This window comes from Pseudorasbora parva, chromosome 22 (genome assembly GCF_024679245.1).
Source record: "Pseudorasbora parva isolate DD20220531a chromosome 22, ASM2467924v1, whole genome shotgun sequence".
Taxonomy (NCBI): Eukaryota; Metazoa; Chordata; class Actinopteri; order Cypriniformes; family Gobionidae; genus Pseudorasbora; species Pseudorasbora parva.
Genome location: NC_090193.1, coordinates 32,348,286 through 32,375,382, shown reverse-complemented (window position 1 = coordinate 32,375,382; position 27,097 = coordinate 32,348,286). Strand labels below are relative to the sequence as shown.

Here is a 27,097-nt window from a genome sequence, read left to right as displayed (position 1 = left end):
CCGTGAACGCGTAAGGCACTATGTTTATAAAGTATCTTCTTATTAAACTGTTTGTACACTTACAAAGTTCTCAATGCTTCGGTTTGCATGTCTCATTATGCTACCGGGTTAGTGTGAGGCTATTTTGAGCCTTGTTAGTGGTATTAACTAGCGATTTAATTTTACCACCCTGTGTCTACCCTGTGCCCCATAGACAAGCGCTATAAGCTAATCTGTTTTTAAAGATAAAACTCTTTACATTCGATTTTCATGAAAACGCATCCCAGAGAACGATCTACTCAGTAACCATCTGTTAACTACCCCTAGATTCATTTCTCACCGGAGTTGTCCTTTAAGTCTGACGTCACACGGCAGCACTTCCAGATCCAAACGCTCTATCTCATACCACAAGAAAAACAATAAACAGAGCTAATATTCACACAAAATGTGGTGTAATACTACAAAAAAATTCTAATCATAACCTTCATCTCCAAACCAATATTCAAGATGGCCAGACTGATTCATACTTCTTTCAAATTCAAATCTTTAAAGGGTCATGAAACCCCCCTGCTGCAGCGGTGTTTTTTCACACCTTCGATTTGAAAAAGCTTGTTAAAAGGGGAGTGGTCGACTGTGAAAAGGTGGGATGGTATTGTGTGGAAAGAGGGAATGTTTGCATAAATAGGGGAGTGTCAGTAGGTGCATTAAGATTAGCGATACCAACAGCAGATTTATGAGTGGCGTGCAGCAGAGATCGCAAATCATTCAGCTCTTCAAAGTTCAAACCAGCATAATTCAGTGAAAAATGAAAATAAATGTTATTCTGCATGACGAAATATTTTGCAAACGTGATAAAACTATATTTGTCCAAATATGCACGCTGTTTGGCAAGATGAACAACGCGCCGACGTGATAAGAGAACGTGAACCACCCAACATGCGATGTGATAGCGATGTGTAATTCTAGATCGGGGTAAAAGCAAAGGGGTTTGAGGCTAGTCTCGACCGCGCATTGCCGTGACGATCCGCGCTGTCTATCACTCGGCAGCTAAATCTATATTTGTCCAAATATGCACACTGTTTCACTAAGAGCCCGAACACATGCGGTTTAGTGCATGGCTGTGACGACAAATAAAACGGAGAGGACGTGGCTTTTGTTCATTAGCCTACAGATTACAGATTGGTTATTTTGCACTCCTGACATAGATAGTCAACGCTTGGAGGTTCGGCGTGCGATTCCTCAAGTGAATTTTACTTTACCGAGCCTTTGTAGCAAAGGCTTCCACAGACGGCGCCGGTTACAGCTCGCTCGGCGCCCTTTACGTTATTTCGTATCAGCACAACGCCTAGCTTTCCTCCGTGACTTTTCCGCACGCTGCTTCCAAAACTTCCCCACCATATCTCTACAATAATGATGGAAGACGAGCCTGACAGAAGTGACTGTCTCATGCATAATATAGAGAGAGAGAGAGAGAGAGAGAGAGAGAGAGAGAGAGAGAGAGAGAGAGAGAGAGAGAGAGAGAGAGCGCAAACGACAGCCGAGGACAGAACAAAACAGTCAAACATAGCTGGTTACACTTTAGATCTGTGATAGTCTGATTTTATTTTAGATTTTGTCTTCCAAAGATTAAAATAATAATATTTATGTCTAGCGCAACTTAATTCCCTTTGCAGCAGTAGCCTACGCCGTCATTTCTCCATAAAACTCAAACGCAATGACAGAATCAGCACGATCAGTGATTGTTGTGAAATACAGTCTAGCTACTGCTGGTAAATTGTAGGATGCGTTTAATAATAAAAAGAGCAATTAAAAGCACAAAAATGTCCGCAAGAGATAGTTCCCAAGTCGGCGCGCGCTCTGAAACAGCCGCAACGAGACGAGCAAATTACACTTTCGGTTTCACACTCGCGTCTAAACGATCAGATGTACACACACATCTATGTCAAAATGACCGGCTTGGAGAGTCTCTTAAACACAGTTTGTGTCTAAAATGGACGTAGTTATTATGGATATAGTCGAGAGAAAATGTAGTGCATCTGCCTATTATCAGTCGCCTATAGAGCTGCACATCTGTCTTAAAGAGGCAGCGGTGTAAATAAACATGCTGACGAATTACTGCGAATGCAAATGCAAAGAGAAAATCACTCACAGCTCTTGAATGAATATCCAGCTTTAATAAGCATTATTTTGGCTATTTATGATAAACTATGCAGTGTTATTTTACTAGAATTCTTCCTGAAATGAAAGCACTAGGCCTATATAATGTGTATCTTTGTTAATTATGTGTGTGTGTGTGTGTGTGTGTGTGTATATATATATATATATATATATATATATATATATATATATATATATATATATATATATATATATATATATATATATATATCTCAAAAAGTACCGATAAGAATACCGTTAAAGTACCGGACTGATAAGCAGTATCGGTAAGAGTAGTAATACCGTTAAAATCCTAACGATACCCATCCCTACGTGTTAGACGTGTGACCATTTTAAATCCATTTGCTTCATTCGTGCTTGAAATTTGCTTCATTCGCGTGTGACGTTCACTACACAATTGACGGGAATTCGCATCATGGGAGGGGCTTCTGCCAGGCAGCGGCAGACGGCAGAAGGACTAGCCAAGTTAAGGCTACTCTCGCCGGGGTTGATGAGCGCTGAGCGTGCGCTGATCCCCTGGGTCTCACACCTCCAAAAAAGGCATATAAAATTTTCAAATAGTCTCTCTTTTAATAAATAAACTACATATTTGAACTTTAAACAACTACATTCTCGCCTGAAAAACTACATTTTTGACGCAATAACAGTAATATTTTTTCAGCTCATTTCAGCTCGCCCTTCAAAACAATGAAAGTACGGCGAAGTTGGTCTCCACGGCTCTGTTTTCGGCAGCGAAAAAGTTAAGAAACTCGACGCTAACGGCGGTTTCACACTGCACGCGCAGGCGGCGCAGAAGCTTTGCGTATGGAGAGCGGGAGCCGCGCGCGCTCGTTGTGCTCAGGCAGCATTGGTCGCGCGCGCACCTGAACCGCGGCTCGTGTATCGCACATACAGACAAATATTGTCCATTCTGTCAGATTTTCCGGTGTTCTGCTCGGCCCCTGTCATCTCGTGCTTTGATTTATAATGAGCACATTAGGCAGCAATGCATATCTGCTGCAAATGCGACCGTTTTCCCCTCTGTTCCAAACATGCATTTAACATGCTGTAGTTTACATGATAACTAAGTAACCTTAAAGTTAAAATTAAGCATCTAGTTTTAATCATTTAAAGGGGCCTTTGAAGTTGGGGGGAAAACTTCAGGCAGTGTTGCGTTTTCGTGAATTTTTATTTTTCAAAGCTCTAGATATCATAATGGTGATTGTTAAAAACACAGAACAATTCACTACATGATTTCATGGTGAAATGTTATTTTTTAATGTTAATTTTCAGCGTTAAATGTTTTACTTAATAGTACTGTATGTAAAAGATGATTCTCATGATTTTTGTTTTTGTTTTTTAGGTTTAAAAAAAAAAATTACTTGAAAGAAAAAGCTAATGAAGCACTTTCATTTTAACTTATATAAACTATTATAATGTATTTAACGGAAAGTTTAAAGCCAATAACCATTAATATTTGAAGTACTTGAAGTGCAGTGTTATGTTGCATCATATTTGTCCTAAAAAGTATGTGATGTTTGTTACCACAATAAATTTACGGTCATTCCTATTTTTTGTTTTATGTTCTATTATATAAACATTAAAAGCAAACTCTTTTTTTCACCAAAATAACAGTAAAGGGTAAAAAAAAACTGAATTGCCAAACATTTTAACGGAAAAAAAGGAATCTGCAAAAATTAAAACGGAAAAAACGGAATTTGCAAAAATTAAAACGGAAAAAATGGAATTTGGGAAAAAATAAAACGGAATTTGGGAAAAAATAAAACGGATTTTATAGGGCCCTAAATGCCTGCATTGACTTAACATGTAAATCACTCGTGCGGATCGCTTCATTCGCGTCAGGTGTGAACGCAGCATAATGATCGCCAATGTCACGTGATTTCAGCAGTTGGACATGTGATCCGAATCATGAATCAATCTGCTGATTCATATAAAAATTGTATTCCCTTTCTGGACATGGACAGTATAGTGTGCATTGCATTCGCTCTAATGCAAGATAATGCAAAATATCTTAAACTGTGTTCCGAAGATGAACGGAGGTCTTACGGATGTCGAACGACATTATGGTGAGTCATTAATGACATACATTTCATTTTTGGGTGAACTAACCCTTTAAGGCTTTGAGCATATATGCAAAATATCAGACCTTCCACTTTTTCAGTGTAAATAATGAGTAATGTTACTTTGTTGTATTTATTTATTTTTTAAATCAATCACTTACATTTACATTTTACAGATATTTAAAGATATAAAATAGTTCTAAGCTATTTGTTTTATGATGGTGATTATTACAAATACATTTCAGAAATAAATAGGAAGTGATGTGTTAATATTAGATGTGATAATAATTAACTGTTTCTTTGCATTTATTTTGGATTTATTGTCAGTACTGTGTTGTCAGTTCACATGGGTAGGGTACTTGCTTTTGTTTTGTACGTATGGATTGTTCTGTGTGTGCAATCCGTGTTCTTCCACCAACACTGAAGACCATTTTTTTTGACCCAGAAAAAAACCCTGTATGCGTCTCGCTGTCAGTCACTTTTTGCGTGTTGATCTAAGCATAAACATGTTTCAAGCTGTTGTAGTCGAGTTGCTCTATTAGTTGGATTCGCTTCAAATTATCTGTCTCTGCATGCTGTTATCATAGTGAAGAAGATCTGTGAAGTTTTGTTCATGTGTTTGCAGTGGCTTTTCTCAGTTTTTATCATCAGATGTAGTTTTAAACTTGTTTAAAGCCACATTTTTTCACCTCGAATTTTAAAGGTGTCATGAACTGTCTTTTTTCTTTTTTTATACTGTTGTCTGAGGTCAACTAATGAAATGCGTGTGGTTTTTACATTCAAAAACATCATAACTAATAAGTAATAGGCTATTTTCTACACTGGTTTTGAGGCTGTCTTTTGAACGTTGGGTTTTGGTGGGTGTGACGAACTGGAGACTTGGAAGTAAACGCCCACGGCTAGGATTGGAGAAGATTTCCATATTTAATGAGCTTCACATGAGGGAGAGATTATTATGAAAGCGGCAACTGCAACTTGTCTTTATCAAACAAACACAAATGATTAATTTCTTATCCACCAGCGATTGTATTACATGGCCTGCAACCACACGATCGGTCGATATAAACACACACACACGCCCAGATTTACATTTTGGTAGCCCGCCTGGAACAGCCTGGGACTATTACTATTACATATAAAAAAGACGATTTACTCACATAATTGTGTTGCACCATTCCTGTCGGATCCAATATAGAAGGCACATCATTGTGTCTGCAAATCCAGCACTTGAGACTTGTTTACAAACGATTCCGCAGTGAAATGAATTGATTGCGAACACACGTATGGTCTTCCCCATGTGAGCTGGAACTTCATTAAAAATAAATGAAGTATCACGCATTCCTATTTTATGATCTGATGGAAGCTTATGCAGCGACTGTGTTCTTCCACAATATCTTGCTATCTTCTTCCACATGTTTATTGCTGCTGGCTAGCGAGCCGATCAGCTCCATGAGTCGGTGGGGGGGGGCTACTGAATTACGCATTCTGGTGAGGCGGTGTTTCGTCGCGCACTCCATGCAAAGTACCTCTTTTTGTTTAAAGGGGGGGTGAAATGCTGTTTCATGCATACTGATCTTTTTACACTGTTAAAGACTTGGAATCCCATACTAAACATAGACAAAGTTTCAAAAGTTAAGGTGGACGTTTGATGGGAGTATTTCTTTGTCAAAAATACTACTTCCGGTTAGTCATAAGTTTCGGCAAGTTTTTTGAGATCATGCGTCCCCTTTGACGTTAATGGGGGCGGAATTTCCTTGTATGGGCCTTACGGACAATTCTACCGGAAGCGCGTGAGAGAGAGAGAGAGAGAGAGAGAGGGAGAGAGCGAAAGTAACAGGCTACACCCATCAAAGCGCTGGCTTGTAGGCTGCGCTGCACAGGTGATGTGCACATAACAATGTCACCAAAAAAGTGCGTTTTTGGTTGCCAGACCAAGACAGTCCTGCACAGATTCGCCAAAACCCCGCGTTAAGGCAACAGTGGATGTAATTTGCTTTTCCGGATCAGCAACTGAGTTGCGCGAATGTTTATATCTGTTCGCTGCATTTCGGTGCCGACTGTTTCATAAACAAGGCCCAGCTCGACGCCGCATTTTCCCAATCGCCTAATGCTGAAGGATGGAGCAGTTCCAACGTTAGAAGGGTGAGTGAGACTGCTTCAAATGTCTGGTTTTTTTTTTAGTCCGCTTACTGTCTACACAAACCACGCGTAAACACACAAACACACGTGCACAACTGCACTTCCCACATGTACACCTTCAAAGACAAAAATACGACGATATAATTCAAGTATAAATATGTAAATAACACAAGCCGCTAAGCATATTATATAGTTAGTGTATAACTTGTACCACATACAGACGTCCTGCTCTAGTCGTTTTTGCTGCTGCTCCTGTTCAACTGCAGCCTCTGGGTCTGATTCCGGATCGTAGATGTATGGCTGTATCTGATTAAAAGCCATATTTTTATTTTGAATAAAGTTTTTTTCCCGCTGTTAGGGATGACGGACTCGACTCAACACACAGCGCGCTGCTGCACACGTCATTATTTAGCTCCGCTCACACGACACGCCCCCACCCGCTCGGCTTTTTTCGGAAAGACTCGGAACAGCGCATCTTTCTTATATAATTATTAAAAAAAAAGACTTTTCGGAGATATGCAGGATGCAATGCTACTCTATAGGTACTCAAGATTGACATGACACTGACTGAAACTGAGTGTTTCACCCCCCCTTTAACATCCTCCTTCATGTAGCCGAAATAGACCCAAAAAGATGATTTCCGGTACAAACCTTTTTTTCCCCCTCTTCAGATCCTCTTCGTCACGCATTTTAGCAGTGAATGTTTTGGCCGTGAGCGGTGAGCAGTTTTTTGATATTATAATCCATGATTGACAGGTCAGTAGGGGAATCTCAAAATGTTTTGGTCATTTACACCATCTTATGCTTAGTCTGGCCACTCTGTTGAATTGAAGGTGCCAGTGTTTTAGGTACAGAATGATATTATTGGTATACATATCAAAGAAGAGAAATCCTCTCCATTTACTTTCCCCGAGAATTTGTCAAAGAGGACGAAGAGTTGTGTGTTGATCCGACTGCAGAGGTCAGGTGTAGGGCGCCGTTGGCCAGACATTGATGTATGTAGTCAAGATGAGGCTTATGAGGGGCAGGAGGGTTCACAACAGCTCTTAAACATTGCAACACTTTTGTGGAGTGTAAATATTATGATTTTCAAGCCTCTTTGGTGAATATTTAGCAAAGAGATAAAATGAGTGTATAACTAAAAATGGATCTCTATGAAGGAAGTGACTAACTGTATTCTGCTGTTATTTTATAGCCTATATTTATTAATTCCAACAATTTTATCTTTGACATGGACAAACTGGAATTGACAACTTTGTCCGTGCGGTTTTGCTGTCATGTACCGAACTTTGAGGTGATGCCGAGATTACTCACAGAATACTTTTGGCGGACGCGCTCTAAGACAAGAGCGTATGACAGAAAGTCTGCCAGTGTTGAATCAGAGCCGGCGTGTGACATATCGTGACATGGTGCAAGTCCCTTATGCAGCTTTCCGAGTGTTTGCTTTGAGAATCCTCGACGGCAGTGGAATGGACGAGACCTTTACAGCCGTCCGTACGCGGTTTACCTACGACAAGTCCCAGAAAACCGACTCTGTTCACGGCAGGTGCGATAAAAGGCGCTGGATTAAAATAGTAACTGATGTAGAATTTGGGACCAAAGTGTGAACCAAAAACCACAGATTACACCAAAGAGACTTCAAGAGAAACTGTAGAAGTTTTTAACCTGTAAGCATTTTGGCTGTTTGACAACTTCCAAATTTAAAACAGTTAAACTTAATGTTTTGTTTTGTTTTGTATGTTTTTGTTGTTGTTGTGTTTTTGCACTTTATTTATGTATTTATTTATTTTTGTTTTTGCTATTTTATTTGTTATTTAAAATAGAAAAGTTATTTTGAAGTGTACTAATATTCCACAATTATATTATTTTACTGTATTTTTAATAAATAAATAATGTGATGGTTACGATTACTTATGGTTAGCTTGATTTGAATAATAATAATAATAGTAATAATTATTATTATTAATAAAATCACACTAAAATAAATAATAAAAATATTTATTTATTTATTTTGTGATTTAGGCCATGTCCACACTAATGCGTTTTCATTTGAAAACGTATATTTTTGAAAACGCTCTCCAAAGCGGATACATTTGAAAACGCCGTCTTCGCGTCGTAGTGTGGACTGTGAAAACGGAGGCTTTTTAATACGATGATGCATTTTTAGCCATGTGATGCAGTCATATGACCAATTCAGCCAATATGGTGAACGACATTGAATAGCTTGTTTTGTATGCTTTCTGTTTTGACAGCCTTGTTAAATATTAATGTCAGTTTGTACATACTGTTAAAAAACTCAGTGCCTTTTCTCGACGTTGCCGCAAAATTTCAAAGAGTAAATAAACGAGTAGCGGAAATGACGCAAGTCGAAGCGTCTTGGATTTGCTCATGCGCAGTACGGGGAAGTAAGCTGTTCCAGACGTTTCAGTGTAGATGAAAATTTTTTGAAAAAAATTTGAAAATGATACTGTGGACGTGGAGCGTTTTTAGACGAAAACTCCGTTTTTAAATTTATCCGGATTAGTGTAGACGTAGCCTTAAAAGAAACTGAATTAAATCAACTAATGTAGAACTTGAACCAATAACCACACATTACAGTTAAAGTTATTAACCAGTAACCACTTGTTTTTTGACTAAAATACTTAGTAGTTGTGCTTCATACTTTAAATTTACTAAATTATTTTATTTATAATTTAATACATATTTTAATTTTTTTGTATTTATTATTTATTAGCTCTTGTTTAACAGAAATGAAGCATTTTATTTTATTATAAAATTCATAATGAATTTAACTACATTTGCATTTCTTAAACCTTGTTTAACCTCATTACACTTCCGTATAGATAAATGTTGTTTGCCACACCTAAAACCAGAAGGAACAGACTTTTATGAAGGGTAATTTACTCCAGTCTGCAGTACTTTGAAACTGGCAGCATTATGTATAAAATCATAGTGTAATCTCTTGAAGGTCCACAGGTTTTTCTTTCCCAGGCGCATTGACAATGGGAGTTGCTAATCCAAGACCATGTGGCCAGACTCTGGTCCCCTTTTCCGTTTGATCTTTTGGCTTTTATTTCTGCCCACCACCATTTTCAAGACCACTTCTTTCTTGATGGGTACACCTTCTCCACACTCGGTCTCTTTTTTTTTTCTTCTTCTTTTTTTTCTCTCCCATCTTGCCATCATCATCTATAAAGTCAACGTATTGCGCTAAAATACTGATATCTTGCATGAAAGGGTCTTGGAACGCATGAAATTGACATTTTGATTGCTAAGTTTTTCATGGATTTATCAACTAGGCGCCTAACTGGATATTTGCTAAAGGAAACTTTTCAGGTATGCTCAGGTTTATATTGAAGTGATCCTGGCTAGCTTTAAATATCATAATTTAAATGAACAGAATGTGAATTTTCTTGGGTTATACTCGTAGACTAAACTAGAGTGTATCAAAATCAGATGCTCTTGTTGAACTGCACATTTGCACCTTCTTAAACAGGATCACAGCAGTTGGATAACGTCTGTGAGAATTTCTCATGAGCAAGAGCTTTAAAATGTGAGGAGGTTGTACTTTTTTTTTCTTTCTTTTTTTCACTACTTTGATCATACTTTCTTGACCCGAGTTATTGACCGCAATCGGATTAGTTTTTTTGTGCGCTGTCCTTGACTACAGAAGAATCACTTCAAAAATGCATGAGAAAATCACACATTTGTTGTTCTCTGAATCCCAAATGATGGCAAGAAATGTGCCCATGAATTAGTGAAAAGCTTGTCCTGTTAAGAGTCAAGCTGCTTTGCCCTGTTGGTGTTTGAGATTCAAATGTTCCGAGTTTGCTGAGCTTTTTCAATAATCTTATTAGAGGACTTTGAAGCATATTTCCCTTTAATTCTGTTGAATAATAAGGCTAACATTTAATTTTCAAGTAAATTGAGGACCTTAAAGAAATATTTAAGGAACAAGATTATTCTGTAAATACCAGATGCCCTTTTTCCAGTATTTCCAAAATACCGTACACTGTAAACATAAAAAAAAAAAAAAAGTTAAAATTGAGTTTATTGAAATAATTTTTTTTTTAAATACATGAACATTTTTGGAGAATCGACAACCTTTATTTAAATATATTTAAAGATTTTGTAAGCATATTGAGTAATTGTGTGTGTTTGTGATGACGCAGTGAAACATTCCAAATGATTTATCACATTCTTTATGTGGATCAGATGAAATAATATTTTGAGTTTCTATTTATTAAACTAATTTCATTCATTGTATCAACTCAAATTTTTAATTTCAATACACTCAAATTTTTAAGGCAACCAGGTTACTTTCTTTTGTAGTAATAGTTATTTTTTTCTCCATCAAATTTTCAGATTTTCCCCCCTGATTTTGACAGCTACTGTAACACAGTTACCACAGTTTACTATTTTATTTTAAAAAATTGGAAAATTCTCATCTCTGTGCATGCCATAACTGACACACCTTAACCACTAACGTAGCTTAGCACAAAGACTGGAGGTAAACGGCTCATCTAGCTTACTGCTCAATAAGTGATAAAATAACACCCAAATTTTCCTATTTACATGTTGTGATGTGTATAGTTACATCGTGTACTAAGACCGATGGAAAATTAAAAGTTGCGCTTTTCTAGACCGACATTGTTGGGCCTGTTCTCTCATTCCTGGAACTTTGCTGCCGTACCACGGGTGCCGTGGTGCCTGAAAATAGTCCCCAGCACACTCTCTGTGCAAGCAGGTTGTCACATTGGTAATGTTGACGGAAGTTAGCCGATTTTCAGGCGCCGATCCACCCATGGTACGGCAGCAAAGTTCCTGGATCATTAAGCAGGAATGAGAGAATAGTCCCAGCAATATCGGTCTAGAAAATCACAACTTTAAATTTCCCTGATTATTACGTAGGAATGAGAGGATAGTCCCTAGCCATATCGGTCTAGAAAATGGATTGGATCTGATCTAGCTACATCATCGTGCTACAGGCTGCAGCGAAAGGTGTCTCAATATTTTGGGAAAATGCCCTTCCCTAGTAAGCTAGGCTAGCGGTGTGTGCGTCAGACAGACTTATGGCACTGAGATGATAATGGTATGTATGGACTTATCTAACTCTGGGGGATGTGGTGAATAAGCTAAAGTCCCCAAAAGCCGTAGTGTTCCTTTTAAACCTGAAAAAAACTTGATGTAGTAAAACCAAGTTTACTGGCCGTGGTAAATTTCCTAGACTGTAAAAAATATGGACGTAGTGTCTGTGACGTCACCAATAGGATCCTGAAGAGCCGTTCTAAAGTGTAAAGTAGGGCCGAGCTGGGCGTTGTCATATTGCCAGCGCGTCATCGCGTGTCCCGCCCGGAAAACAGAAAATGGCCAAAGAGGCGAGATGTCGGCGGAGCTTAGGTGACACAATGACTGTAGACGGCAGAAAAATGGCTATCCACCTGGCACTCAAAGTAACCACGCCCTTAATTATGCAGAATTTTAAGGCATTATATAATGTAAAGAAATGAGTTATAAAAAAAATCACTCCCCTTACTGTTGTCATGAAGGGCAAAATTAGTCTTATAGGCCAAAACCACAATTTTTTGTACCAGACTGTAAACATGTTTTTTTCTGCTATAAAGTTAAGAATTTTAACATGGGGCTCAATGAGATTCTGCTCCCTTCTGGAGCGTGTCCCTAGTGGCCAGTCGATGAATTGCAGTTTAAGTTACTTCAATATTGGCTTCAACAGAAACTGGAGGAGGTTGCCGCTTGGTAAAATTGTGATATTCTTTGAACTGAAGTACTTTGCAAGTCATTGACCATTTTATTATGAGTATTGTGCTAATCATTCAGTACCCTGATTTATATTTAGCGTCATCGCTTTGCAATGGTATTGCCACAGGATCTAAGGGCTTTAATTGTATTTCTTATAGGGTTTTATAGGTTGTTTTGTTGTAAAGTCCAAAATTGATGTCACTCACAAAGAAATCTCAATCATTTTAATATAAAATGTCAGTTTTTGACCTTGGTAAAATTGTTTGTTTATATTATTTTCGTTGAAATACTTTGAATTACCGTATAACATTTTATTTGAATATTGTGGTAATTATTCAGTACGATAATATTTATTTAGTGTTATCGCTGTTTTACTATACTGCCACAGTATCTGTTGGAAGTTAATCATATAGTAAGTTTCATAGGTTGTTTTGGTTCAAGGTCCAATCTCAATAATCTTATTATAGAAAGATGTCCGTTAGGGTGTGTTTTATATTTGAGGCCGCTTAATGAGAAGAATTTTATGTTTCTTAAAAAAAATAATTTATGTTTTGTTGGACTTTGTGAGAAACTCAATAATGGATTATCTTAATGGACAACAACTTAACAGCTTGTTTTATAAAGTCTGATGTAAATTTGTTTTGTCTGTAAGCTTAATGTTGTGTTCATGTAAATGTTTCCCTCACCGTTATCTCATTTTACCCTGCTCTTTTTTATGATGCCTGAAATACGCCGATATGCCTTTACTGTGACACATTAACTCAGTGGTCAACTCCATTGTTGAGGCCATCTAATTATTAAACCGTTACCATCAATCTTACCGCTTATCAGCGAATATGCCATGAGAGTTTTGAAACCCAGTGATACTGGAGTCATGCGGTCCAAAAGAGGAGTAGAGTTAAGGTCTAAGCTATGGTGACCCAATGCAGCGGGTGAAACGAAACGGCTGTGATTTAAGAAAGAGTGAAGAAAGTGCTTTAAACCTAACTTGACTGCAACTGAATCCTTTTCCTCTGAAGGCTTCCATGAATTCTCGTGAGGGCCGATAGTAGGTCATTGCATGTTGTCTTCCGCTGGGTTTTGACTCTTGGAAAGCGTCTGAAGGCTGAAGCGGCTTGTTTTGATGCACGCCCCAGAGAGCATTCTTGTGAAACTGGCTGTAAATGGAGCTACCTTCAGAATACTGACTCAGCAGATGCAGCGCTTTCTGAAAACCAGATATCAGACAGCTAAAGAAATCCATGCATGCTGGATGAGCCTGTCTGACAGGCACTGTGAAATAAAGCTAAGGCATTCTCTATGATTGACCTTTTTTTAAATTTTGTATTTTGTTCCTCATTTTTTTAAAAACAACTTTTATTGAGAAGAAATCCTAATGTGGAAAAGAAACTAGGGGGGAAGATTGAACACATTTGGTTATATTCAAATTCACTCATCAGATCAGTGTTGCTTGTTATAAGTAAATAAAGCTAGACCAGTCATCTAACAATCAACGATCTAGATTTTTTTTCTTAAGTTTTGGTTATAAAATGCTTGTTTTGCTTGCAAAAGCTTGCAAAATAAAAGTTGTTTTTTCATATGTGTATAATGTGTATAATTATCATGTAAATAGAAATACCCACACATGCATGTGTACATATTTAAGAAAAAAAAAAAAAATTATATATGAGATACTTTATTTTTTAAATATAATTTATACATGCAAATATTTCTTAAATATTATACATGGAGTGTATATTTAAATAAATAATAATTATGCAGTAAACGTACTTTTTTATTTTGGATGCAATTAATCATGATTAATTGATTGCCCAGCACTAGTATTTAATTATTTATTAAAAATAAAAATATTTATTTATTAGAAAAAAGAAATATTATTTATCACTCAGACTAAATAAATAAGTATTGTGCTGTAAATATTTATGCATTTATACATTTGCTATGGGGAGCCAAATTACTCAAAATTAAAAGATTGAATAAATGTAAAATATATTTAAATGATTAAATACGTAATTGAATTATTAAACTTGTAATTCAATTAATTATTAAATCATCAAACAAACTGATAAAGGTACCTTTTTATTTAATTCTTAGCATTATTTTAAGCATGAGCTTGTGTCCTTTCATTTTTAGGGTTACGGTTGTTAGCACTTCACTCAACTCGTTTTTTTTTTTTTTTTGTAGTTTAGTTTTTCTTGAGCATGCTAGTACAGTAAAAGATCTGTTGATCTGTAACCGATAGTTTTCCATTCAAAGTTGTGAATTAAAATTTTGCACAACTGGTAAATCACATAAAACATTTGCGAATGAAGCAGCATTTTCATCCCATGTGTTCAAGAGAGCAAAATCGTCACTAATATATTAATATATTAAAGTGTACTGAGAGTCATTCTGCATAAAAGCGTGAGCTAAATGATAAATTAGTAAATGATGGAGGCTATTGAACCTATGAGGTGAACTCTAGCAGTGGGACTCAACCCCCTTCCATGCAGGATGGCATGGTAACCTCTCTAAACTTTTATTTTATTCAGTCTTTGTGCAAATATAGAGTCAGATGTTTTGAATAACACACTCATGATATAAATTTCCTGTGGGCTTTATGCTCCGCTGTTGGCGGTGTTGTGAGTTGTGGCTTATTTATATTTTTCCAAGTTCTCGGTATACCAGCCAGACGCTGTTTGTTTTATTAATGTACAGAGCTCTTTTTTGTTTCATTTCTTCAGCGTCTTTGTTCCGATGTTAAAATCCAAGAACTGCTGTTCACTTTAATGTTTTCTCTCACTGCGAGCTGCTTCTAAAGACTCAGTAAATCTTTGAAAATGTTCTTCATGTCTCGTTTTAAAGAGCTGCAGAACGCTTCCATTAAAAAGGCCGAAGGCTGTGTGATTCATAGACTTTAATTAAGATTTCCTCTTTTGTTTCCTCTCAGGAGTCCACGTCTGCGAGAGCGTAAACAAGAGAGGCCTCTTTATAGGTGAAAGGATTGCCCAGGGCCACAGCGCCCAGAATCTAAAGGTAAGGGGATGCATGTACAAAATCATTTTGTTTTTTTCCTCCAGTTCTCTTGCACCTTATCCTAAGAAGATGCGATATACACCCGATGCAACTACGAGATGCAATCAGTCAGAAATCAGCCAATCAGAAGGGTGTGTGGATGGAGCCTCTCTTCAAGTGTGTGCATGTGTGTGACTAACAATCTTTGTCATAGAATAGACTTGTTTGTTCACACTGAGTTGGCAGTTTCCTCATTCTTGTTTCCTAATTTATTGTCGAGATCTGAGGTGAATTATTCAATGTTGCTTTCAGTATGGCTATAAAGTTTGTGCAAAATGATGTTCAAACTAAATTAGGCATGTGCCGATTTCATGTTTTCATGTTGCGATTAATTGCTAAAGCTTTTATCACGATATACGATATTATTACGACATTGAAATAAGTTGCAAAAAAAGTGTTGTCATAGCATAACAGCTTTAAGAACTAACATTACTTAGAATAATTCATTCTTTATAAGTATTTTTCATTGTCAGTTTGGTAATAATGAATTAACATGTTAACTAATGAAGTCGTATGTCTCAAAGTTTTACTGAACAATAACAAATAATACAAAAAATTCTAATCATTAGGGCATGTTGTAGTCCAGATTAAAACATAAAAAAGTCTTTAAGTATTAAGTATTTGGTGCTGTGATGAACAACATTGAGATTACAAAAAACGAATGGCTGTTTTAAAAACTTCACTAGTGCTTGCTTTTGTTTGCGGGGTTTCCGGGGTAACCGCTGTATTCTGCAGTTCATCAGCGCCCTCTGCTGTCACTGAGCGGCACTTCATTCAGAGCGTCTCCTTCACTCGTTCATGTGCTTCTCATTTACATCGGACCCTGAGCGTCTTTGACGCAGAATACATCGTTGTTGAGCATTTATACGGTTGATGGGCAAAGTATTCTTGAGTGCATTATATAAAAATTAATAATTGTTAATAAATTATTATTTACGATATTTTGAAGTGCCCACGATAGCAATATCGAGCATATTCATTATCGTGATATATCGCATTACCGAAAATCGGCACATGTCTAAACTAAATATTGTATTGTTCTGAATATAAGACGGCCCTGGTTATAAGACAATATAAGATGTACCTTTTGGGAAAAGGCTTTTTGATAAAGAAATGCTTTTATTAGAAAATAATTTTCATATTTTATTTTTTTTTATACTAAAATTAAGGTAAATACTGGTCAAATGTACCAAAAATAAACACTTTTTGGCATATCATAAAAATAATCTGTAGCAGTGAAATCTTTTTGTATTTTTGATATCTGGGTACTGTCTTACATTTAAAGGGGTGGTTGCATGCGATTACACTTTTTTTTAAACTTCAGTTAGTGTGTAATGTTGCTGCGTGAGCATAAACTACAGCGCTGAAAGTTCAGTGCAAACGGAGATATTGTCTTTTAAAGTTTATTGCCTACAAAAACGGCCGGTTTGGACTACAACGAGCTTCTTCCTGGGTTGGTGACATCATAAACCTTTGCTAGTCACCGCAGACGTGACTTCTGCCCGTAATGGTAAGGGCCCTGGCGTTTCCAGACCACCTGGGCTTGGCACTTCAGCCAATAAAAATACAGGAAACTACATTTGGCCATCTAACCAATCTAAGACCATTGCATTTTTCAGAGGGATGGGCTTCATAGAAGTAGGAAGCAAACGAGCCGTTCAAAGAACAGTGGAGACAGCGGTGTAGAATAAAGGTCAAATATAAGACAAATACAGTGTTTAAAAAAAAAAGTTATACTGCGCCCATGAATGAAACCAAGCCTAGAAAAAACACACAAAACCACCCCTTTAAAATCCCGCATGAGGGAATTTTGGCACACAAACATGAGTAACGTGACTTAGACGGTAAGCTTTTCTTTGACTGTTAGCTTTTTTTAAGACTTTTTGCGCTTTCAATCTTCTAACTGGCCTTAACCTTCAGCGAGTTACAATTCTGAGGTGTAACGGAAACAAAATTAGACAATTAAGTGGGGTTTGCTACTTTCTGAAGACTAAGTATGACTTGGCAGATGCACGTGTATCAAAGCTATTGAAAATGCATGTATTTTGAGATGCATTTGCATTTTGACTAAAGTTGCGACAGGCCAATTTTAATTGTAGATACAAAAAAAAAATCACAAGTTGAGTATACTAAAAAAATGTCAACTGGTTGCCTCAGGTGTTTTGAGTTTTCTCAACCTATGACATTTTTTGTAGTGAATGTAGTGAATAGGTAATCTGCTGATAGTAGAGATTGGTTTTGAGTATCCGATGTTAAGGCTGACGACACGTGGCAGCGCTTCCGGGGTCCAAACGCTCTATCTTATACCACAGGAAAAACTACAAACGGTGCAAATATACACAATCAGTGTGGTGTAATACTACAAAAAAAGTTATAATAATAACCTTTTTCTCCATACCAAAATTACAGATGGCCAGACAGTGATTCATCATTTATAAATCGTTAAAATATTAATGTCTGTAACGCTGTGACCATAGAGCATTTTGTGTAGACTGTAAGTATTTAAAATGTTTAACTTTTTTAAATGTTTGATGTTTAATATGAAAAAAAAGCGCTCCTAAAGGGCAACAATGGCATTCTCAAGTGAAACAAGTTGAGGCTTGGACCCAGATACGGCGTTCCTTACGTCACGACTTAACAAGCGGATTGCTTAATATTGAATATATATCAATTTGATATTGTATATTCAATTAACATTTCTTCCTATTTTTACATTTAGATTACCTTTGCCATCATCTATCGCTTGCTTTAAAGTCATCTTTAAAGAAAATAATCAATTCAATAAATAAACTGTGTTTATCAAATCTCAAAATGAAAATAATTTTTTTATACTGTACAATGTAAAATGTTGTGATTTCTAAATTCACTTGTAACATTTGCAAATATTGATTTGTATTAGTTTTTTTTTTTTTTGACTAAATATATTTTAATTTAAATACCTGCCATTTGCTGGTTAGTGGCCACCCTGAATAATTACATGAGATGAACATTAAAATTCTGCCAATAATTAAGTCAGCATGAAATGACAGTTTACATCTATTTTATAGGTCCATGTTGTTGATCTTATTGTAAACAATTTATCCATGCGCATATGTACCCCCCTTTTTATTGCATTTTTTTGGACCTTGTCATTTTAAAATAGAATATCATAAATATATACAGTCATTTACTCCACCTAAACCCCGCCCATGCAGACTCATGCATCTGCCTTTTTCAGAGCAATGCCCACATCTAATCAAAATCTGATAAATGTAATCACACTTCTTTCCTTTGATAATCCGTTACACTCAGATGTACATCACAATCACTACTTGTTTCATCATGGCTTTAATATTGCATCCCAAGTAATGAATATAACAAACACCGTAGTAATTCAAAGTGTTTTACACCGAAAAGGAATTAAAATATAACCTGAATCTAATAAAATAAATATTAGTTAATTTACTCCAGCTCTGGCTCTTGCTGATATTAATTGGTTTTAAGATGGTCTTTTTTTTTTTGCTGTAAAATGAAACCTAGGTTGGTGACTTAAAGATTGTCTGGAGGGAAAAAAAGTGTCCGTTAAATAACTGCTTGCGTACTTTCATGACACATTGAAATGGGTTGGGTAAATAGTCTTGTCAGGTTTATGATTGCAGTGTTTCCTTGCATTCATTGTACTGTCTGCTCGAGAGGAAGTAAAAAAAAAAAAAAGAGCCGCATGTTGGATTCGCAATTTGCATCGAAATTGTAGCCGAGAGCAGAATGTGGCCACATAGCAGCTGCTCCAGAATGGTAGGAAGGGCTCGGTCCTGAGTTGGGTTTCCCCTTTCCGTGGTGTGTTGTACGGGTGCGGGGGCCTGATAAGATCAGGGCTTGTGGCAGAGGGCAGGGAGCATGAGTGGGGCATGACCACTGACACCCGTCTGTCTAACACACACTCACACACTTTCCCTGTTTTCTGCCATGATGCCTCCCTGCTGCCCTATTGTTGAGGTGACCACACCAGCACGGCGCTGGTTTCCTCCCTGCTGTCCCCTCTGAGCAGGTTCCAAAACCTAGTGAGCTGAGTTGCTTTTTTTTATGACCCCCATATACTCACAGCAAAGATACACTGCACAACTTTTGCTCAGATCTTTGACCCAATTTGCTGTTTAGGCTGTTTACACCTGGTATTAAGATGCATTTTAACCATAGACTGTAAAAAAATATGCACGCAGTGTCAATGACATCATCCATAGGATTCTGAAGAGCAGTTTTGAAGCGAAAAGTAGACGAGCTGGCCGTTGCCATCAAATGCCAGAAAATGGACAGAGACAGCTGATAAATGGCTATCCACCTGTCAATCAAAGTGGCCACGCTCTTAACTATGCAGAACTTTAAGGCTATATATAATGTAAAAGAATGAGTTATAACAAATTGTACCCCACTCACAGTTGTCATGAAGGGCAAAATTAGCTATATAGACCAAAACTACAATTTGTACCAGGCTGCAATTTAACATGGGGTTCAATGGGATTCTGCTCCCTTCTGGAGCCTGTCCCTAGTGGCCAGTCGATGAATTGCAGTTTAAGTCACTTCCATATTGGCTTCAAGAGAAACTGCGGTAGGTTGCCACTTGGTTTTAACAAGAGAAATTAACCAGAGAAGATTTTCACAAAGAAGGCGGAGTCTCAGAATTGCAACTACTTTTTACTTCAGCGATGAGCATATGGCTTTGGATCAGTAGAAACCCTGGAGTATATTAAAATGATCGCGTTTACCTCAGCTCTCATCACAAGCTCATCCATGACTGTCAATGTGACTCCTGCAGCGTTTTGGGCTGTGAGACTCCCTCAGCGGGTAAATCACATATTGAACACACACTTTCAGTTTTTAATTGTAGTGTCTGTTCTCTAACTGAACTGATTTTATGAAGATGATCGCGGTGGGAAAGTGATCAGTGATTTAGTAATCTAGTAGCGGTGGCTTTGGGAATGGCCTCGTAGGGCAGCGAAGCATTCTGGGAATTGTTGTCTTTCATCCCCATGAGACAAAAATACATTTTCTGTCTTTTCTCAGTCTAGAAAGCACCAAATTAAAAAATAATTTCACATTTCTACTACATTAATGACCCAGTTTAAATACAGATTCATCTTCCCAGCGCTGAAGTACTCCTTTAAGTAATCGATGGACCAATGGTAGTTCGAAGTTGTCAGCTGCAATTCAGAACTTCATTTATATAGCAGTCCATGTATTATATTCCTTTTAAGCAAGCAGCTTTACAGATTTAAACATGAAAAACGGTGTTAGTGTCGCTTCAATTAGACTTACAACTTCAGTTTCTACTATAAAGCAGCTCTCCAGTGTGTTCATGTTTTAATCGCGTCTAACTTCGATGGACTGAACAGAAGAAATTTTCCATTGAGAATTTTGGGGTCTACATGTTCTTAATTCTTCTGAAAATAATGCCACAATGCATCTTAAATTATTTGATTTAAATTTTAGGGTGAAATTCTTAGACGTGACATGTTTGTAAAAGCTTCATGAGATTCACTCTTAAAAAAGATAATGGTAAATACATATAGATATATAAATAGGGTAAATGGTGAATAACTCCTTAAATGTTACAAAATACTTTTATAGCATTGCCAACTTTTATTGCCAAGACTTTGTCCAGCTGGTGATTTGTGGTGAGACTATTATTATTATTTTTATTTTTTTGTCTAATGATTATGAGTGCTGGAAAGAGACTCTTGGAATGACTGACCCCAGGGTTTTTTTCCGATCCCCAACTCCTTCCTCAGCAAACAGCTTTGGTTACACACACACAAGGACGCTATACATTCCTGTCACTCTTCAAGACAACTGCAGCTCTGAATCACGCAGACTACCCCATAAGCTACCCCATAAGCTACCCCATATGCAACAAACTGCGACACACTGTGTTCTGACACCTTTCTATCAGAACCAGCATTAACTTCTTACACAATTTAAGCTACAGTAGCTCATCTGTTTGATCAGACCACACGACCAGCCTTCGCTCCCCACATGCTACAATGAGCCTTGGCAGCCCTTTACTCTTTCGCCGGTTTATTCCTTTGACCACTTTTGATAGATACTGACCACTGTAGACGGGGAACACCCCACAAGAGCTGCAGTTTTGCAGATGCTCTTTCCCAGTCGTCTAGCCATCACAATTTGGCCCTTGTCAAACTCGCTCAAATCCTTACACTTGCTCATTTTACCTGCTTCTAACACATCAACTTTGAGGACAAAATGTTCACTTGCTGCCTAATATATCCCGCCTGCTAACAGATGCCATGATGAAGAGCTAATCAGTGTTATTCACTTCACCTGTCAGTGGTCATAATGTTTTGTCATTGTTTATAAAAAAAAAAAAAATCACATATGTTTTTAATATAAACATAAAATTGTTAATGTAAAAAAAGTAAGCTGATTTAAAAAAAAGGTCAATTAATCTATCATTGGTAGGTAAAATTTTGGACCCTATAAATCTCTCTTTGAGTTTAGAGACACATTTTAATTTGTTTGATTTGTCAAAATTGCCGACTGGTTTGACAGCTGTTGTCAGACTCTCAGTGTGGCTCTCAGCTGTAGTGCTCAGGATCATGACTCACAGGAAGTTCTTCTCCAAGTGTTTGTGTTTACGTGTGCACATAATTATGTGTCATCTCAGGTCAGCTGGTTGTCAATACAAAGCATTGGTATAACAGCTGTTGTTGGGCCTCACACCATCCTTAATGCTCCACACACACACTTATGTGTGATCTCTGCGTGTGTGTGCAGGAGCGCAGCAGTCATCCAGCCAGGACTGAATTTCAGGATGGAGAAGGAAGATCTGAAGATTGTCAACAGGGGTTTGGAGGATGAGATGGTATGTATTCTTTTTGTTTCTCCTTCCTGTGTTTTTTTTTCTTTTTTTTTTTCCTGATTCTCATTCTTCATTCGTTTTCTTTCTGTGCAGGAGTTGAGCGGGTATCGGCTGTGTCGATGGAAGCTGGTTCTGGTGGGTTTAGGTGGGCTCTGTACGGGCGGGTTTCTTTTCCTTCTGCTCTATTGGATGCCTGAATGGTGTGTGAAGGCCACCTGCACACGGACCGCTGTCAGAGACGCAGAAGTCGCCCTCTTACGAAGCACTGTATGTCTTCAATTTTTTGGGCTTTGTTTACACCTTGCGATTTGAAACTGGATATTATCTGGAAATTCTTAGATCTTCTATATTGAAGAAACTGTTGCTGTATTTTAATTTTACTGACAGATAAAAATAGGTAGACAAATTTAAATTATAAGTTAAAATGATATGAATATACAGCAAAAAAAAAAAATTCTGGCCAATACAAGTTGATAATAAATATTAGCTGTTAACAGATAAATAATATGCAAAAAATGTATTGCACAAAATACATACTTTAATTGTTGTATTCTATATTATTTGAAACGTTAAATAATAAAATATTATTTTAAGACCAGAAATGGCAACACGCAAATAAGCACTAAAGAATTATAATAAGACTTTATTATAGAGATTAATTGACTTATTAATCTTAGCTGGTTCATTTCTCAAGTTATATTTGTTACCATTAGTTAATGCACTGTGAACTAACAAAAACATTTAGTTTTATTTTTAGTCAACTCTTAACAAAGATGAATAAATACTGTATCAAATGTATTGCTCATTGTTAGTTCATTACAACTTCATGTAGATGAGTTTATGAATGCTAAATATTTCAAATACTTTATCACAATAGTCTTCAGCATATTTATAAGTTGCGTAATGGCACCATGTTCTTTAGTGGTAGATAACACCCAACTCTGAAGCAGCTGAATGGCATTCGGTCATAATTATAGTGTATCGGTGTGCTACATGTCAACACCTGCAATCAAGTATGTCGTTTGTTGAAGTTAAATAGTCACACATTATTTTTTTATTTCTTTAATGTAACACCACATTCCTTTTTTGTTCCTCAGCTTTATTAGTGTTGCTTATAGACCACGTGAATCCATTCTTTACAGCAAATGCTGAGTTTTGTAAAACCAAGTCTTCTAATTGGCCTGATACATTTTTAGTTTTTTTGATGTTCATTAAGATCACAATTTGTTTTAGGTGTTGCTTATTTGAGTAGAAAATGCCATTGTTTTGGTTATACAGTCAAACCAAAATGTATTTAGACACCTTCAACATTTTCTCACATTATCCCAGTTCAGTCATTTTAGTTTAGACAATATGACGAGCTCAGTTAAACTGTTTCAAAGCAAGTTCATCTTGATAATATCAGATATCTGATAGAAAGGTATGCAATGGATTATTTGACCAATCAGCTGTCAGCTGTTAAATGGTTAGTTCACCCAAAAAAGAAAACTCTGTCATTAATTACTCACCATAATGTCATTCGACATTCAATGTAATGTAATGCAATTTCCTCTCTCAAGACCCCTAAAAGGCACAAAAACGGTTGTTAAAAGCCCATCTCACTACAGTGGTTCTACAATAATTTTATGAAGCAAAATGAGAATAGTTTCTGTGCACAAACAAAAAAACTAAATAATGACTTGTTTTTGATGATTCTTTTAATGTATTTTCGAAACAAAGCTACAAAACCTTATGAATCAGCATATCAATTTATGATTTCAGCAGTTTGGCAGTTTGACACGCGATCCGAATCCTGACTCGATACGTTGATTCAAAACCGTTCAAATCTTTGTTTTGAAATCGGCTCATCACTATATAAGTCGTTATTTACTTTTTTTTTTGCACACAAAGACTATTCTCGTCACTTCATAAAATGATTGTAGAGCCACTGTTGTGAGATGGGCTTTGTAACGACGTCTTTAGTGCCTTTATGGGTCTTGAGAGAGGAAATGACATTGGTGTCAATGAAGGCCTTTCTGAGCCATCAGATTTCAACAAAAATATCTTCATTTGTGTTTTAAATATGAACTCTAAATTAATATTTAAATATAACTCTAGATATGAGGTTTTACGGGTGTCAAATGACTTGAGGGTAAGTAATTAATGACAGAATTGAAATTTGTGGGTGAACTAACCCTTTAAATTGAAGTATACAATCAGATAATACCAGTTTAGGTCAACCAATTACCAAGAAATGCTCAATTTTTTTCAGTCTGTGATGTAGAAGGTCACATTAGCAATCAAAGAAAAAACACTTTAGCAAAACAAGGTCAGGTCAAAGTTTCTGAATAATTTTGGTCCCAAATTTTCATACATTTTACTGTCGGAAGAAGTTTTGGGTATAATATGTCACGGTTTACTTTATTTTGCTATCCTCACTTACATAAATGAGCTATAGTGTCCTGCACTCACTACTAAAAGAAATATAAATAATTTGGGTTTGTATGCGTTTTTCCGTAGGACGAGTTTAAGCGTTGGTTTCGAGCGAGGGTTCGGATAATGCTGGCCCCTGGGAGGAACCCTTATGAAAACCTGTCCCCTCAACCCGCCTCACCTCAGGCCAATGACCACGCCCACATCCTCACTGACTCCGCCCCTGGGAAAATCACCAGGAATCCAGAGGACCTGCATGTGCAGGTATTATATGCAAAATCTCTTATCCTTCCTACACAAATTATGAAATTCCACAGTTTTTAACAATGTAGGTAAACTTTATTGGTGACTGAATAAGAAACTTTTTTCTTTTCTTTTTGTATTACAGATACGTTATTTTACCCTCCACAGCACTAAATACTTTTGGAACGACACCATCCACAACTTTGAAGTACTGACGTAAGGAAACATGCCTGATTATAGCTCCTGAATTTTAAAGGGATTGTTCACCCAAAAATGAAAATGGTCATCATTTACTCAACCAAATTGCTCCAAACCCGTAAGACTTTCATTTATCTTCTGGAACACAAATTAAGATGTTTTTTTAGTTTTTTTTACCATTACATTATAGCTATATGATGATAGTAGGACTGCAACAACTAATCCATAAAATCGACAATAATCGATAATGAAATTCTCGTTAATTCTCTAACTCATTCTCTCTCTAACTCATTAATCGATTAGTCGGGTCTGCTTTCTGTGCGCAAAGCTTTCACCAGTCGTGCCAAATTACAACACTGAATAATGCATTTTTATGGACAAAATGTGCATCTAGAAATAGTGGAGTGGAAACAGTGAGCTGTTACCGGTTATATCAACTGATCTATATAGAGAACAGTAGGTATCTATATATCCTCATCTGTAAAAGCTACTAATTCAAGCAAGTATTTCCATTTTGCATCAAAGCTCGTCAGTCTGACTGTCTGCGTTAAACGTCAAACTTCCCTGAGCGAGCGCTGCTGCGGCGGGCTCGCTCGTGCGTCAAACAGACAGAACGCAGTCGAGAGGGAGACCAAATATCTGCTGCTGGACGCTAACTTTAGGTTTAAAAGTCAACATGTTATTCAAGTATTTTATGAGAGTAGTAACTGTAAAGAGATAACCGTGTGTAGTGACTATAAATGACATTTCAACAGGATAAAGAAGTGTGTGTGTGTGTTTGTGTGTGTGTGTGTGTGTGTGTGTGCGCGCGCGCGTGCGTGCATGTTTTTTGTGAAATATGAGGACACGTATAATGACATGGGTATGACACAGGCATTACAAGGAGAGGGTGAAATATGAGGACATTGGCTATGTCCCCATTTTTCAAAATGCTTATAAATCATACAGGATGAGTTTTTTTTATAAAGTAAAAATGCAGAATGTTTCCTGTGATGGGTAGGTTTAGGGGCGGGGGCAGTGTAAGAGGATAGAAAACACATTTTCTACAGTATAAAAACCATTACGCCTATAGAATGTCCCCACATTTCACAAAAACAAACATGCGCGCGTGTGTTTTCCTGAAGAACAACTTATTTGATTTCTCTTATTTTTATTTTTGTTCGTCTTTAATATTTAAATGTAGGGAATTAAACTCCTTTTGCTTAGTAACTTTTTTTTGAACTATGTAGGCTGTAGCACAGACAGGAATTAACCATGGTTCTAATAGATCTTAATTTTATTATAACAAAACCATGTTTTTGCCGTATTGATTACCCTTTGTACAACCACACAAATGTCATCTAGTTAAACTATGGATTTGTAGCAAAATTTATTAATTTGTGGTTATTGAATAACTACAATAACCCTGTTATTTATTTATTTATTTATTCTAATTGTTTTTGTTCATTGTAAAACCTTGGCTATTTTTTTGTAATGATAGATATATTCACTATGTGAGTGTTCATAGCACTGCTGACATGTTTGTTTGAAGGACAGCATTGGGCAGGATGTGGAATGGTATGTTTTGTCAATGAAAAAAGAGTCTGTTTTGCCCAACTAATCGATTATCAAAATAATTGTTAGTTGCAGTCCTAGATGATAGATGCACTTTTAAAACAGAAACAGCCATTCACTGCCAATATAAAGCTTGGAAGAGCCAGGACAACTCTGATTGTATATGTCATATACACCCTTAGCATGACTTGAGGTTGAGTAAATCATGGGGTTATTTTCATTTTTGGGTGAACTATCCCTTTAAGACTAATGAAAATGTTCCCTGATAACCGTTGTTAGAACTATTGTCATCTCTGTTCTGCAGAGGCCTGGAGGATCTGAGCATGACCTGCTCATCCGTTCACTCAAAGCACAGCGTCGGGCTTAACAAAAACCAGCAGGAATACAGGTGAAACCTTTGGCTGAATTTTGTCGTTTTTGGAGAGGTAAAGGCTCCGCAAAAAGGTTGGCCAATTGACAGAACGGTCACTCACCATATTGGGTCAGAGTGCTTTTATTGACCATGAACATGTGGCTTAAAGTCTTTCAATACATCAAGGAAAGGCACATTTTTATGATTGCATGTTATTTAGCAAATTCCACTGATTTAATGGTCACCAATGTTAAGTTGGACAACATAGATGAAGTTTTGTTGAAATTACCAAAGTAATTGGGATTGTGTTAGAAG

The 27,097-nt window shown here is 36.9% G+C and overlaps 1 protein-coding gene across 3 annotated transcripts in view; it reads left to right on the top strand.

Annotated features, from left to right (window-relative positions):
- The window catches only part of atp13a3 (ATPase 13A3), a 57,793-nt gene that overhangs the window by 2,606 nt on the left and 28,090 nt on the right, over nucleotides 1–27,097 (top strand). For all 3 annotated transcript variants that reach the window (XM_067432297.1, XM_067432298.1, XM_067432296.1), the window contains exons 2-7: nucleotides 15,046–15,131; nucleotides 21,939–22,026; nucleotides 22,117–22,290; nucleotides 24,523–24,699; nucleotides 24,824–24,894; nucleotides 26,735–26,818. In XM_067432297.1, coding sequence (XP_067288398.1) covers nucleotides 21,976–22,026; nucleotides 22,117–22,290; nucleotides 24,523–24,699; nucleotides 24,824–24,894; nucleotides 26,735–26,818 — 557 coding nt within the window. In that variant the 5' untranslated portion in view covers nucleotides 15,046–15,131; nucleotides 21,939–21,975. The remainder of the gene's footprint in view (nucleotides 1–15,045; nucleotides 15,132–21,938; nucleotides 22,027–22,116; nucleotides 22,291–24,522; nucleotides 24,700–24,823; nucleotides 24,895–26,734; nucleotides 26,819–27,097) is intronic.